This window comes from Panthera leo, chromosome A1 (genome assembly GCF_018350215.1).
Source record: "Panthera leo isolate Ple1 chromosome A1, P.leo_Ple1_pat1.1, whole genome shotgun sequence".
Classification (NCBI taxonomy): Eukaryota; Metazoa; Chordata; class Mammalia; order Carnivora; family Felidae; genus Panthera; species Panthera leo.
In genome coordinates, this window is record NC_056679.1 from 14786740 (window position 1) to 14802986 (window position 16247).

Below are 16247 nucleotides of genomic sequence, written 5' to 3' on the forward strand. Positions count from 1 at the left end.
TTGTAGAATAAAATAATGATATTACTAAAAAGACAAAATGGCCCAACATGTCCATGCTACTCCTTTCATAGCACACCAATCCCAGAAAAGTCTTAAGAAATATGTAATTTTATTTTTCCAGAGCCACGGCATCAACCAATTTACAAAAATGAACTTTCTATTGGTTCTCTGTAGAGACACTCCATTTATTTCTAGAGATTTTTCCCTCCAATATTTGGAGCCATAACCCCAGAGATAGAGTTGAACTTCCCATTCAAAGAAGTCACTGTTGATGGGGTCACTGGGCATTGTGTGGCTATTTGAAATAGCCATATCTGCCTAAGTAGTATACAATCATAGCCAGCCAAGAGCTGAATTGAGTAGAGTACATCTGTTCAGTCTCTTAACCTCCTAGGCTGCATTATAAGAAAAACACTCCAATTCTGATTGCTAGGTGATTGTTGCACACCAGTTTACCCCATCCATTGTTCCCAGCAGCTGAGTCTGTGATACATAAGACTCTTGGCCATTAAATCCTGAGGCATGCTAGCCAGAAATTACCTCCAAAAGTTACCCTCCATTCCCTGCACATATTAAGAATTTCTCCATGTTCTTGTGGACACTTTCCATGTTGAGAATTTTCCCATGCATAGGAATTCTGCCTGACAACAGTTGGAGACCTAAAATCAACTCTCAGGAAGAGTTTTAATGACTTCCAATCATTCCCATGGAAGTCATTCAGAAAAACCATGAGGAAAATATTAAATCTGTGCAGCCTATTGAGGAGAACATACAGATAACTTCTAACAGCATGCATATGGACCCTGTGGCAGCCATGTGCATCAATCTCTCATCAGGATCAGCATTTCCACAGTAATTGCTCAGCCCTTTCTGAACCTCTTAACTTTCAATCATTCTCCATATAGGAAGTTACCCATCCTTCACACACAGGCAGCCCATTGGGGCTAGATTGCAGTGGGCACACATTTCGTACTAAGAGACTGGCTGCTTTCCAGAACATTGTGGATGGTGAGCATATCTTGCTATTTGATGTTAACATCGATGCTCAGGATATGCAAATACAACTGCTAAATAAGCTAAAATTAGTGTTTAATTCCATCTACCAAGTAACAGCCTGGATTTATCATCCTTAGGTCTTTGTATTAATGTTCCATTTGTACTGCTTAGTTGCCTGAGCAGTGCTTCCTCATCTTTAATGTGAATATGGATCATATGGGGATCTGGTTAAAATGCAGATTCTGATACACTAGGTCTAGGGTGGGGCCTGAGAGTCTGCATTTCTATAAGCTTTCTGGTGGCATTACTGCCACTGTCCTCAGACCACTGCTGGTAGCAATGCTTTTAAGAATATGGGTGAAGCATTTACCTGAGCATACAGCAGGGCTTTTTACAACTTGTTTCTGTTGTATAACTAGTTGTCCATTCCCATACTATTACTTTGAAAGTGCACACCAGTTCCCGTACTATTATTCTGAAAATACATTAAATGCCTACCTTTTTTAAAAGATAATGCTTACCTTGAGTTATTTTCCTCCTAAGAGATTTTCTAAAAATAAAATGCTGATTTTATCCTACTACCTGCCAAGGTGAGTTTAGTTTATGGTCTTCCAAGTAGAGAAAAAGAAAGAGCAGAGCAATCTCTCCTAGTGGCACTCCCAGCCCTAAAGTCCTGTGATTGTACATATCAGAATTTGAGCCACAAATCAAAATCAAGAATCATATGTGGAGTTTAGGAAGCAAAACAAACGAGCAAAGGAGAAAATTTAAAAAAAAAAGAAAGAAAGAAAGAAAGAAACAGAGAGGCAAACCAAGAAGCAGACTCTTCAGTATAGAGAACAAACTGATGATTAATCAGAGCGGGGATATAGCGAATGGGTAAAAATAGGTGATGGGGATTAAGGAGTGTATTTGCTGCGATGAGCACCAGGTACCGCATAGTGTTGAATCACTCTATTGTACACCTGAAACTAATATTACACTCTATGTTAACTAACTGGAATTTAAATTAAAACTAAAAAAAAGTCATTTAATAAATATTAAGCATCTAATAAGGATAGCCAAGAATATAGAAGTCAATAAAGCATTGTCTTCTTTCCCTAGGATGTTTCTGTCTTACACAAGTGCACAAATGGTTACAACACAAAGCAGAAATGATCTGGCACAGAAAGAAAATGACCTGGGTTTTTTCCTCCGGTAAAGAATCATAAAGGATCATTGGTGATTGTGCTCCCATTGACCTAAGAAACCTAAGTTATCTGGTATTTATGGAAGAATACTAGACTTCTTTCATCAGAGAGGCTTTGGAAAATGTCTACAGTTTTTTTCCAAGAGGGTTCTAGACAGTGAGGATGAATTCTGAGATACTCTTAACCTCCAATAACTGGTTGCATTAAACAACATCTCAAGAGTCACCGCTCCATGTTTGCTTTTCAGTCTGACTTTAGAACATTGCTACTCTCAGCCATGAGTCACAACACGAATAGAAGCTGTGCAGATGAGCCACTAAAGAGGAAAGCCTACTAGACAACTTGTGCAATTAAGCAACAAAGTTAGAGAGGAAATGGCTTAATAATTTCAAGACATTGCCTACATGAATGTACAGGGTGTCATTTGAAATGACAAGCAAGAGACCAAATCATAAGCAGAGTAGGATCTGAATTTTTTTTTAAAGAAAAGGAAATAAAGACAATATATTAATGAGTACCATCTTCTCAACGAGACTGTGAGCCATTTTATCTTAATATTTATTTTCTCATTTACTTCAAAATTCTTTACAATGATCTATATTAATCCTGTAATGGAAAAAGCCAATTAAGAGATAAATCTCCCATCTGTCCCTTTGTTTCTATGGCATGTTGTTTACAAGATAGTTCAGATTTAAAATGGGATATTTTAAGTTCCATTTAATTTCTGAAACTGCTTTCTTTCACATAATTTAGTCTCAAGGATTTAAACTAATCAGAAAAATCTGCTGTAACATACTGTCCTCGACCACCACAAACACCCTTGAACACTGTACGTTTGTATCTCTGCAATAATTGGGCCAGGTGCTATTCATGTGAATCTCTTATTGGCCTGTCACCAATTATTAAATCCATAGGACATATTGATTAGCTCTTTATTCACCGGATGGCTAAGGCAATCTCAGGAAAATGTAGAACAATTCTCCTGACTCAGACAGTGAAAATTTTCTAACAGAATATCTATTGTTTTCCCACAGGATAAAAGTTCTTTCAATAGAGGAAATGCTCTAAAATTGGCAGATGATTTTTTTTTTTAATTATCCTAGCGTCTTTAATGAAGCAGGAGCCTGAGCTAGAAAACAGCACCATGATGAGCACCTTACAATCTGCAGTTTCCACTGCCGAGAGCACCACCGTCGCTGATAGCAACACACAGCCACAGGCTGGGGTGACCACTGGGTTCCTAAATGGCCATGACCCGTACTTCACAGAACACTGGAAGCAATGTCTAATGCCAAATGTGTAGCACATGACAAACTGGTCAGTCGCCCAGTCAGTTAGCTATTCAGTCATTTATTGAACAAGCATTTATCCGGTCAGGCCCTTGAGATTCAGAAGCCAAGAAGATACCTTCCCTAGCCGCATCCTGTAAATTCTAAAGGGGAAGAGAAGGCATAACAATTGTCAACAGGCCAGCACGATCAAGAATTGTAGGGCCATCTACAATGGACAGGAACAGAGCCCTCTCCCAAGGAGAGGAACTGTCAGTTCTACATGAGTTAAGTCAAGAAATGTGTTATAGATGAGGCTACCTTTGAAATGAATCTTGACAAACGAGAAGGTTCTTGCTTTGCAGATTCAGTGAGATAAGTATACATATAGCAACTACCCCAGAGCACCAGGCACGCAGGTGTTCAAGCACTGATAGTAATAATAATGGTAATATTACTATATTGATATAATGGGTCACTGATAAGATACCCTTAAGGAATAACTGGTACAACTGAAGAGAAGCAGGTGAAGAAAATAATATCTGGGTTACATCCACAACTGACTGACAATAAATGGAACGATAAAAATAGAGTCATTAGTAGTTTTAGTTACAGTACAGGCAATGGAAACAACGCAGAATGACTAACCCTATATTGACAAAATTATACAACTATAAATGTCCTGTACTTTTAAAGAAGCCTGGAATAAGACAGCAGAAAGGAGAAGGACTAATATTTATGGAGGACCTACCATAAGTCAAGCCAGGGCCTTTGCATACATATTATCTTAATTAATTATCCAACCAATATTGTGAGGTATGCACTATTATTGCCATTTTAAAGTAGAAACTAAGAGGCCATGGGTGGCTCAGGCATTTAAGCATCCAACTCTTGATCTCGGCTCAGGTCATGATCTCACGGTTCATGAGTTCGAGCCCCATATCGGGCTCTACTCTGACAGCATAGAGCCTGCTTGGGATTGTGTCTCTCCTTTCTCTCTGCCTCTCTTCCACTTGTGTTCTCTCTCTCCTTCTTTCTCAAAATAAATAAATAATCTTTAAAAAAATTTTAAGGAGGAAACTGAGATTCAGAGAATTCAATTGACTTGCAAAAGGCCAAACAGCCAATGACTGAAAAAGTCAGAATCTGATCTCAGAAGTATCTTATCTTAAATTCCATGCTGTTCTCATTATAGTATGAAGCATTTTCATGTGAGAAGTCACAATTAAAAAGATAATTTTAAAAAAATTCCTTCAACACATTTAAAATATGATTTATTTTTCAAAAACAATTCACCCTCAGCTTTTCAGGTATAATAAATACTGATACTTGAATACCTACCACAGTGTTGAGTTTTGTCATGTGGATTATTTCATTTAATCCTCGAGATACCTAATAAAGCAGGTGTTATTACTATTATTCCCATTGCACAGACAAGAACTGGAATTAAATTAAAGCTTAAAAAAAAAGAAATGTCATTTAATAAATATTAAGCATCTAATAAGGATAGCCAAGAATATAGAAGTCAATAAAGTATTGTCTTCTTTCCCTAGGATGTTTCTGTCTCACACAAGTGCACGAATGGTTATAACACAAAGCAGAGACTTAACTCTCCCCAGTGGAAGAATAGATTCCAAGGGTTGAGGACAGACAATGAGGTGTTTGAAACTAGTCTATAAAAACAAGTGTTCTTCCTCCATATTATGTTACTTCACATACCTGTGCTTAAATTACAGCATACCTAAGCAGATTTCCTCATTACAAGTAAATTCAATGTACTGAATTTTTTTAGCTTCAGTGATCAATAAAGTGAGGAACTAAGTTGATTTTCCACACCTGCACAAGAAACTAGATCCAATGAGATTTCTCAGACTGAAATCTGAGTGCAGGCCCCACTGACTCTAAAGTCCAAGTTCTTTGTATCACTCCAACATGCTCCTTAAGGGCACAGGAGACTCACAGGCCAAATCAGGGCTTTATGCTTTTGCAAAGCAGAAGTCACCTCTAGGAGATGATCCCAAGTCCATAGTCTTGTGAAAGTGCCCAAAGCACGTTCAGCATACCAGAGAGGAGGGCCAAGGAACACATCTTCAGTTCTAGAGTAGGACACAGGGGAACTTAGAATTCATTTATAGCAAATTCGTATTCGATTTACAGAAAACTGACTTTTGCTAAGACTAATGTAAGCCTGAAAAATATACATCACAGGAACCCATAATTAATTACATTATCAGATATGCTCAGCCGGAACAAAAGGACTTAACTCTTCTCTATTTGGGGGAATTAATATCTATGTAAGGACAGATGTAGCTTATAAATCCTAAATAGCAACAAAAGGTATATAACCTAAAATAGCACATACTATCCTGGACACCTTAATTCTCTAACTGAAGTACCATAATTACTCTTAAGCTCCTTTTTCTTTGAAAATGGCTAAGACTTTCCATCAATTCAGAGCTCTAACAAATCATGAAGATGGTTTAACATGTGCTCTGAGCTTTTGCAAAAAATTTTAATTTCACATTTTAAAGTGTAAACTAAATTACTTGTATCAACTGTGTTTTTATATCAATTGCAAACAAAACTAAAAGGTGTTCCATTCACTTTCACAACACAGATAACATTCCAAATCATATAGTAAAAAAATCTGTCTCCCAAGAATGAAGGCTTTTAAATATGCTTGAAGAAGTTAATTAGAGCAGTCACAGAAGTTTTATTTTAAAAAGGGGGGGGGGGGGGGGAGTCACTATTCCCAACAGCTACAGAAAATATCATTTTCTAGTCCAATCAAATCCTATTACGTCCTAAATCCCTTCCTTTTCATCTGAAAACCTATGATCTTCACATTTTCTATGCTCATTCATTGCTCTAGCCAATGTCAGATGTGGTAGCAATGTGTACCACTTTTTTAATTGGAAAGGGCAAGCAATGTCCTAAGGTCTCTAAACTCAAGTTTGGACCATTTCATTCTTACTTCAGATTAGAATAAGGTATGAAAAACCAAAAGGAAAAACATCAAAGACCATCTTGTGGTATCTGACTGACAGATTCCAGTTGATCATATTACCATTTCCTGAATTCCAGTAAGCTCATTATACTAATTAACTAAAATAAATGGCTGCAATTATTATGACTCATTTACAAACATCTTTTGAGCTTTGTGTTTATAATAAACAAGGGGATTCAATGATCAAAAGATACAGAGAAGGGTGCCTGGGTAGCTCAATTGGTTGAGCGTCCGAGTCTAGATTTTGGCTCAGGTCACCATCCCAGGGTTGTGGGATCAAGCTCTGAGTCGGGCTCCACTCTGAGCATGGAGCTTGCTTAAGATTCGCTCTCTTTCCCTCTGCCCCTCTCCCCCCCCCCCCACATTCTCTCTCTCTAAAATAAAAAATAAAATAATAAAGGAAGCTCTTTCGGGAAAAAAAAAGATAGGAGACAACGTAGAAACTGATTAACTATTGACAGCTACTGGAATTTCCTGTACACAGCACTATAGTCAGAATGTTTGTGTCCCCCTCAAATTCATACATTGAGATCTAACGCCTAAGGGGATGGTGTTAGGAGGTGGGGCTTTTGGAAGGTGATTAGCACATGTGGGCAAACTTCTCAAGCATGGGATTAGTGCCCTTATAAAAGAGTCCCAAGAGCTCCTTAGCCCGTTCTGCCACTGCAGAGGACTGTCCTTTTGCAGAGGACACTGCAAAAGGCGTGGTTTATGAACCAGGAAGTGGACTCTCACCAGACCAAGTCCACTGGCATCTGGACATTGGACTCCAGCCTCTGGAACTGTGAGAAATCAATTTATGTTGTATATAAGCCACCCAATCTGTATAGCATTTTTGTTACAGCCACCCAAACAGACTGAGACGGCAGTTATGAGGTCTGTTCTCACAGTTCATCATTCTAAATCTGTTTATGAGTACCTTGCTTTAGCTCAGTGATTCCTAGTGTTTTGTATAAGGAAGACAATAAGCTGTTTGCTCACTCTAGCAGGCTATCAGTGGTGGATTTTACAAAGTGCATGACCTACGTGAAATGTCTGTAAGATAAAAATATAACATCCTTGACTGAGTTTCTCCTCTGCTACTAAAGTATGCTGCTATTTTGTATGGATCTTCAATATTGAGAAGGAGATACTATGGGGATGTGCATGCATATGTTTTCTACTTAAAGAGCAATCGAGTTTATCATTGCTATATTTCAGTGGGGAAGGGGAGGTCATTGGGAAATGCTTTATCTGTGATTTTTATAGTATAAATTGTCTGCTTAGACACTAGCTGTTCTAAGATTTGCTGTTGTTTACATTTCCAAGAAAGGATTCAGTAATCACAGATTTGGAAGATTTAACAGCTCAAGACAGCCAGATTAGCTGTTCCAAAAAAAGGAGTCAGGAGATACACAAGTGTATCTTTTGTAGCAAATCTTGTACCTTTTGGGTTTACTTTAATTACTTAAAAAGTAGTCACACTCCAAATGACCTCTGGGAAGAGATGCTTGGCGGGGTGAGTGACTAACCCACTGAAAAATCCCAATATACAGAGCCTGGACTGGGGCAAGAGGAAAAGATCCTCACACCCTGCAAAAGCTCCCTTTAGATATGGAGAGAAGGAATATGATTACAACCTTCAGCTAGAAAATGCCCTCTTTCCTTCCTTGGGGGCCCTTAATCAAGGCCCAGTACATAATGCATCACTGAAATTAAGGCAAGGCAACCATTTCCTTGACCTCCTAACCTTGCTGGCAAAAGGGTCTGGTCACACCGTGAGCAGAGGTCCCCTGAAAGGTGTGAGAAGGAGAAGCAGAGTTCTGGCAGAGCTCTGAAAGGTGTGTGCAGCAACCTTTACTGAAGCTTCAATGCCCCTGAATAAAGAACAGAGGTGAAATGATTGGATAGGGTTTGCTCACAAACCAGCTGCTGTGAACCTCAACAGTCATCTGGGGAAACTGCAGCTTCTTGCAAAATGTTTTCTACATGGTACCACATTTCTAATATGTTGATTTCCTTATCTCGGCCTAAAAACCTCAAAAAAAAAAAAAAAGGCACTGTATAATGAACTCTTGGTTCGGGCTTAAAGCACACCCAAAGGCAAGAGAGCAAGGAGGCCAAGTGATGGGAGGAACAGGTGAGAACGGCATGTGGTCTATGGCTCCAGTGCGCATCCTGGGTAACATATGTAACAGCAGGCAAGGGCTCTCACTGTTCATTTTCCCCTGTTCTGTTGTCAAACAACCCAGAGTCACCAGTTTCCATCCCGTGGATATATCCACAAGCTGACTGAGGCAATGAGAAAAGCCATCCCTGCTTACAATTCGCTTGTTCTATACTATGTCACTTCAAGCATTCAAGCTATTGAATTTTTAAACAATTATATTTCCTCAATACAAAAAAAAATACCTTTAAAAGCTTTTTAGTCATTGGGTTTTGCATATCAGTTTTGGAGATGATATGAGGGCTGTTACACTATTAAAACAAACAAACAAACAAAAGAGGTGAGACCGTGAGCTGAAGGATGAGGTCCTGCTGACAGGACAGGACCTCAATGCCACAGTGGGCAGGGTACAATGGTGGTTGGCTTGGGGTTCCGCTCTACCATGGCAGAGCATCGTGCCACAGGAAGGCTTGGAGAAAACTGGTTCATTCTCAGAGGCTTATCAAGCCTTGGTCTCTGCCAAGACTGTCAAAGCATTCTACTCTAACAAACCTCTCATGGGGGGAGATTTCCCTTTGGAGCAGAAACGATTCTAAAGACTCCTGGGGTCCATGAAGAAGCATCTTTGTTCCTACTGGGAACCCAAGCAAAAAGTCTTTATATTCTTTCCACTCTATCTTCCAATTCGTCTGCAGCTTTTCACCACTCTTGCTATGAAGAGAACATGCCACAACAGAGGAAATGCTACAACAGCAAACTGAATGCCACACACACACACACACACACACACACACACACACACACACAAACAGCCGAATGCAACCATCAGCAGAATGACTACAAGAAAAAAATACATAGAAAACTTTCAGATGATATTTCCTGGACAAATTACTCACTTGAAAATTCTTTCTCAGGGGCGCCTGGGTGGCTCAGTCCATTAAGCATCCTACTCTTGATTTTGGCTCAAGTCGTGATCTCACGGTTCGTGAGGTTGAGCCCTGAGTCGGGCTCTGCACTGACAGTGCGGAGCCTGCTTGGGTTTCTCTCTCTACTTCTCTCTCTGCCCCTTCCCCACTTAGGCTCTCGCATGCATGTGTTTTCTCTCTCTCTCTCTTTCTCAAAATAAATAAATAAAGAATAAAAAAAAAAAAACAGGTAAGCTCTCATCTTGGGAAAATCCAATAGACAAAAATGCAGAACTACAAAATGGCTGAGTAACTCATTACAAAGGGAACCACTGAAAGGTTTCAAAGTTTAAATGTGAACCTTGCTATCTTATGTTGCTATAACTCACAAACCAGCAATGGACTTTTTGATCAATGACATTCAGGCAACACCCTCTTAGATCTAGAAGATTGAGAATTTCATCTCTCAGAATTCCTATCTACATTACACTTAGGGGAGACAAGTTTTATGAGACAAGCAGAATATTGGTGAATATAAATGAACAACTGGCAGATATTCCTTCTTTCCTAATGAATTTTATAATTTAGAGCATTTGAATGCCTCCCTAGGGGAGGAATTCTTTCATGACTAACACTCTTTCTAGTAATTGCATCTATTTTTAATTCATAAAATTTGAATGTGTGTTAGCCTTCAAGAACTTGTATGAATCTTCTATTTAATAAAGATTGACCTTTTATTTTTTTTTAAAGATTAACCTTTTCATTTATGAATGTAGTTTGATTTTAATATGTACTCTACATACAAATCACTCAAATTACACCTCAAAATAATTTTTAAAAATCACCTGGACAGGTCCACATTAAAAACTAAATTTCAGGGAAAGATAGTGTGCTAAAAATTATAATCTTAAACAAAAGACATTCATAAACTCTGAATGACCAGCAAATCACACTATATACATATATATATACATATATATATATGTATGTATATATATATTCAGCTCACTATCAGGATTCTGTCAAACCTTTATAAAAGTCCACACAAGACTTCTCTTTAAGTTCACATGAGCAACTCACATTTATACGTCCCCTCATCCAAGTCAACTGGTGTCCATTCCATAGCTAAAGAAACACCCCTCCTCTTCATTGTTGATTCTGAAATTATGTTTTCAATACAAGATGTATAATATTCTAGAAATATGCCTCTTAAAGCCATTCAGATGGAAGTATGTCATTCCTTTCATATGTACTTAAAAATCTATAAAATTTAAATAAATCTCACTAGCAAACATTAATGAGACATAAAGTATTCTTAGTATTATTTCGGCCAAAGAAAGGAAATAAGATTTTTTGCTAATGGTCAGAGTTTACATCTCAGTCATGCTTAAGGCTATAAGACATTACTACACGAAAAAAATTGAAAATAGACAGCTGAACAGCACCATTATGTTAAGCAATTAATATCTGGAAAAAAAACCAGAAATCTGTTGAGTAACCATTTAAGCTTCAGAGAAAGATATTTTACTTTATGCTTATGGTTAATCCTGTCTACCTCTATCCTCAGTCTGGTTTGAGGCCAACAGCTATGTATTTGCTGACTAAAGGACCCAACTCCCTCCACTTCAGTAAAATGCATGTTTCAGATCCCCTCCCCCCACCAAGGCACATGGATCCCCCAATTCCCTGGTTCTTCCCTGTGAAGTCAAGGTCATTCCACAACAGCGTTCTTACCTGTTTCCCATCCAGGGTGTACAGGCGTTTCACCACTCCCGAGTCCAGCTTGATGGCATCAGTTATGTCAGTGAGAACCTGCTCAAAGGAGTGTGCGGTTTTCTTGTTCAGCAGAATCCTGACGGCCTTCCGTGGCTTCACCCCACTTCTGATGATGGTGACCAGCTTGGGCCGAATGAAATCCTTATTCTCCCGCACCTCTGAAGGGCTCCCTTTGGCAGTGGCCAGTGAGGACACTGCCCGGGAAGCCGAGGTGGTCTTGACATTCACCGACCAGTTGGGGTTCACGTTCTTGGTGTACTCCAGTTTCTTGAAGGGCTCTATTGAGCCACACACATAGCTCTCTCCTAAGGAAGAGAGAAATATATTTACATTTACACCAGGGTAAACTCATTTCCTTTTTTCTAGTCTTTGATTTTTCCTTTTCTACTAGAACTGAGAAATACTTGTGACTTTTGAAGAATGGAAGCATGATTAACATTTAATGAAAAGAAACATTTTCTACTTCTAATCTGGCTCTGTTCAACAGCAGATTGATATCCTAGGAGGGAAAAAAATCATCATTCTTCCCTTACTTCATTTTCCGACTGCTGAAAGAAATACTGACACTGAATAAACCTCAGAAATAAATAAAACTGAATTCAAAACAAAGTATTCTCTAGGATTTGGGGTATTTATCCTTGCAGAAAACTTCAAAACCAGAGGTACCTACACTTAGTAATAATGTAAATAACATAATTTGAAAATGGAAAGTGGATCAGAAAACAGCTTATTAAAATAGCTACGTGATTCATTGTATGGTGACAGTTGCTAGATACGCTTGTGGTGAGCCTAACATAAGGTATGGAGAAGTTCAATCACTATGTTGTACACCTGAAAGTAATGTAACATTGTGTGTCAACTATACTCAAATTTAAAAATCTAAAAAAAAAAAAAAAAGCTATATAATTTATAAGTTTGATTGGAGTGTGTGCTAAGCATTTTGTAAAGTCAAGTAAAATTCTGAAAGCAAGTGAAGTAACTGTCACCAGCTAGCCCCCAAGACTTGACCTTTACTGCTCACCTTCTTGTACCCATCAACCTCTGTCCCATATTTTTCCTTAAGCTCTTCTTTCCAGGTAGCTCTTAACTCAGACGAAAGACCAGACGGGCATAGCAACCCTCAAGCAATAATGACTGCCTGTTCAAAAGCTCTAGTGGCCCAAACCACCCAGACCAGTTTGAGCTTAACCCCTAACTCAGGTTGTTGTGCAGGATGACCACGGAGTGACCAACAGTTACCTTTACCTCATTACAATGCTAAAAATCACAGCCAGAGGTGGAGACATAACAAGCAAACAAAACATATGAATAAAGAAGCATGGTCTGTCAACTGTGCCTGTTCCCCCCCACCTCCAAGCCCCTGTGTTTCCCCACCCCTACATGCTTAAACTTGGCTCCTTTCCCACCTGCATTCCTTTAAAACTTTCCCTGGTTGTTAGGGGAGCCAGTCTGACGCCTTTGTTGTGACTGTGTCTCCCTTCAACTGCAGCTGTTGCCCCAATAAAGCCTTGCTTGTGCTTTTAAATTTTGGGTCCAGCCTCGTTTCTACCAGTGGTAGGTCCAGGGACCCGAGTCCAGAGTCCAGTAACATAACCACACTTCCTTTCCTCCCATCTACACACGGCCAAACACAGTGATCTACATACTCTAGGAAGGCCAATTCATATTTCTTTATAGGTAAAAGATCTTGAGAATGGTTAACTTATAAACTGTAGCTTCAGAAACTGACTCTAAAATAAATGTAACTATATAAGATGAATGAGGTCCAAGGATCTAATGAATAATACGGTGACTACAGGTTATAACACTATACTATAATTGAAATTTGCTAAGAGACTAGAATTTAAATGTTGTCACACACAAAAAAGATAAATATACAAGGCAATGAACGTGTTAGTTAACTAAATGGGGAGAATCTTTCACAATATATACATATATCAAATCATCATGAGGTATGCTTTAAATATCTTAACAATTTTGTCAATTATACCTCAATAAAGCAGGGTAAAAAAAAAGAAAAGAAATTAATTACATTATATTTTTATTAAAAATGACTCCTTAACAGAGAATGGTTTAATGAAAAGAATCAGATTATTAAGTAGATGTGGCTCACACAAAAAAGAAGTAACATATGTAACAAGTGATGAGAAATCATTAAATGACTGATCCCATATATATATACGTATATATATGTATATATGTATATATATATATGTATATATATGTATATACGTATATATTTCATACATATATATATTTCATGAAGTTAGATCAAAGTATTTTGAAGTTAAAGATTTTATAATGGCTTTTTTGTGTGTTAGTAAGTCTTTGTAACAGAGAACAGTTAAAACGCTAAAAAGCCTTCATAAATGCAGGTAAAGTGACCTGGGACTAATCCTGCAACAGCCCATCTACTTTTATCTAAATCCTTGTCCTATTTTTAACTTACGAGTGCAAGCATCCAAGGCCACAGAATAAAGTATTCACATAAAAATAATGGAACCAGGGTTTCAAAAATAGAAAATCACAGTTATACATGTTATCAAACATTTACTCTGTAAGTGCTCTTAGAAAACACTCTAATGTGTGTTTATACATTATATCTCACTAGACGTACACCTAGTACAAATTTAGCAACCCCCTTTTCTATTCACCTTCACTGGTCCCAACTATGCTTTCCTCAAGATTTATGTAGATACCAAAAACCTATGCGTGGGGGGGTCGCAACAACAGTGGTGCTTTGTGGACAGACAGCACGAATGCTCCAATGGGAAACTGCAAGTCTGAGCTCTCAAGACCTGGCCTCTCCATGCACATGACCTGGGACAAGTCCCCTAGTCTTCTCAGTGGTAGTTTATCCATCCATCAGATGAAGGCTATTCTGGGGGCCACTGATCTCACCAGGCTGTGGTGAAGATCAAACGAGATAACAGAGGTCAAAGTGATCTCAAATACAAAACCACACAGGTGGACACCTGCTCTGGGGCTGCATTACCCTGACTGTGCAGTAAGCCTGAAACGAAAATTAAAAAACCAAAATTATTAGAAATCAGTGAGCGGGTCTTGTAAGGTGCTAATTGTTTCTAACTAGTTACCAGGAGACGTCACTTTGGCTCCATTTCAATGCGACGATGCCCCAAATGTTCCTCAACAAGGCACACACAGCCCAAAATACAGCAGGCAAAACCAGTCTGTCAGAATTCTGTGCTAATCAGAGATACGAAATTGTCTGATCATGTGTAAGTTTATACACTAAGCTAATAATTAAAATCAAAACAAAATGAGTAGTTGACACTCCAACAACAACAAACTTTTTAACCTTAAAAAATATAAATAAGAATAGGGAGGAATTTTAAAGTATTCACATTAACAATGTGGAGTGGGTTTGTTGAAAAAGAAAATAAACACTTTTTTTTTTTTTACATCTCCTTAAAGAACATTGAAGAAATTTTAAAGCGTGACAACTTTGAGAAGGTAATGCTGATTTGGTTCAAGTAACAATGATGGGAAGAAACTTGTGTTAAATCTGTGCCGTCACTTGGTGGCTCCTCTGTCTGGTTTACCACATTCAAAGACGGCAAAACAATCTTGGGGAAGGGTGTGAGACTCCAACAAAGAACAATCTTGTGCTACAAGGAAAGTAACTGCTGAAAGGAGAGACAGAGCTGGCCACCAAACCCAAGATCACACGATACTCAAACTGTCATTTAGAATCCACTACGCTATCCAGAGGGCGCCTGGGTGGCTGAGTTGGTTGAGTGTCCAACTCTTGGTTTCAGCTCAGGTCATGATCTGAGGGTCACGGGATCATGCCCCACACTGGGCTCCACATTGAGTGTCGAGCCTGGCTTGAGATTCTCTCTCTCCCTCTGCCCCTCTCCCCCACTCATGCTCTCGTTCTTAAATTAAAAAAAAATAAAAAAAGAAAGAATCTACTACCCTATTCAGGAATTCAGTAAGACAAGACGAGGTTTCCTTATGCTAAAACGCTTCTATAAAATTGTGCAAATATACTATTCGACCCCTCATTAAAAAAAATTTTTTTAACGTTTTATTTTTGACAGAGAGAGAGAGAGAGAGAGCACAGGGGAGGGGCAGACAGAGAAACAGAAATAGACTCTGTGCTGATGGCAGAGAGCCCGATGTGGGGCTGAGACTCACAAATGCTAAGACTGTGACCTGAGCAGACGTCGAATGCTTAACCGACTGAGAAGTCCAGATGCCTCGATTTGACCCCACATTTTGACCCCACATTTTGACTACGTTTCTTTTAATCATAATTCTGAATTTCTTCCCACCACGAGAGATACTGCCTCTGTCTTAATTTAAAGTTGATTTATTTTCTGATTTTGTTAGAAAATAACTTTTCAGTTAATGTGCTAGTATCATTGACAACCATAAAGCAGCAAGTGTAATTATTCTGAGTGGAAAGAATACATGGTCTTAATTTGGTTAAATAGCTCTGGGTATCCAGTGTTTAATCTCTCCCTAAATGGGGCCAAGACTGAAGAGATATGTATTATTCTTGATTAGAGAATCATCAATAGGTTTCATTCAAGTCCTAACAGAGGTATGAGTGGCAAAGGCCATTAAAAAATAAAAACATACAGTAAACCTCATAATTACTATAATAAACTTCCTATACACACAAAGCCATCTCAAAGTTTTATGGTGTAATTTATACTGCAAAAATAAAATAAAAGTTAATTTAGCAAAACCAAAGTATATTTGAGCAAAATGGCCTACTATTGTGATTTATAATAAAAAATATATACTTGGTCTTCAAACCATTTCTGGCACAGAGCTCCTAAAACCCTTGGAATTTCCTAAGTGATTAGAGAAATAAAGGCATCTTGATATGCATAAGGAGCCCCTTTCTACCACACCTGAATTTAGGTTAATGAGGAGACTTTGGGAAAGCAACTAACGATGGGTGACTGAAGCCGGGGGAACCAACAG

At 38.5% G+C, this 16247-nt stretch overlaps 1 protein-coding gene across 3 annotated transcripts in view; it reads right to left on the reverse strand.

Moving 5' to 3' along the window:
- Positions 1–16247, reverse strand: part of DCLK1 (doublecortin like kinase 1) — a 336772-nt gene that overhangs the window by 305763 nt on the left and 14762 nt on the right. For all 3 annotated transcript variants that reach the window (XM_042953181.1, XM_042953250.1, XM_042953117.1), the window contains exon 2: positions 11247–11593. In XM_042953181.1, the coding sequence (XP_042809115.1) occupies positions 11247–11593 (347 nt within the window). The remainder of the gene's footprint in view (positions 1–11246; positions 11594–16247) is intronic.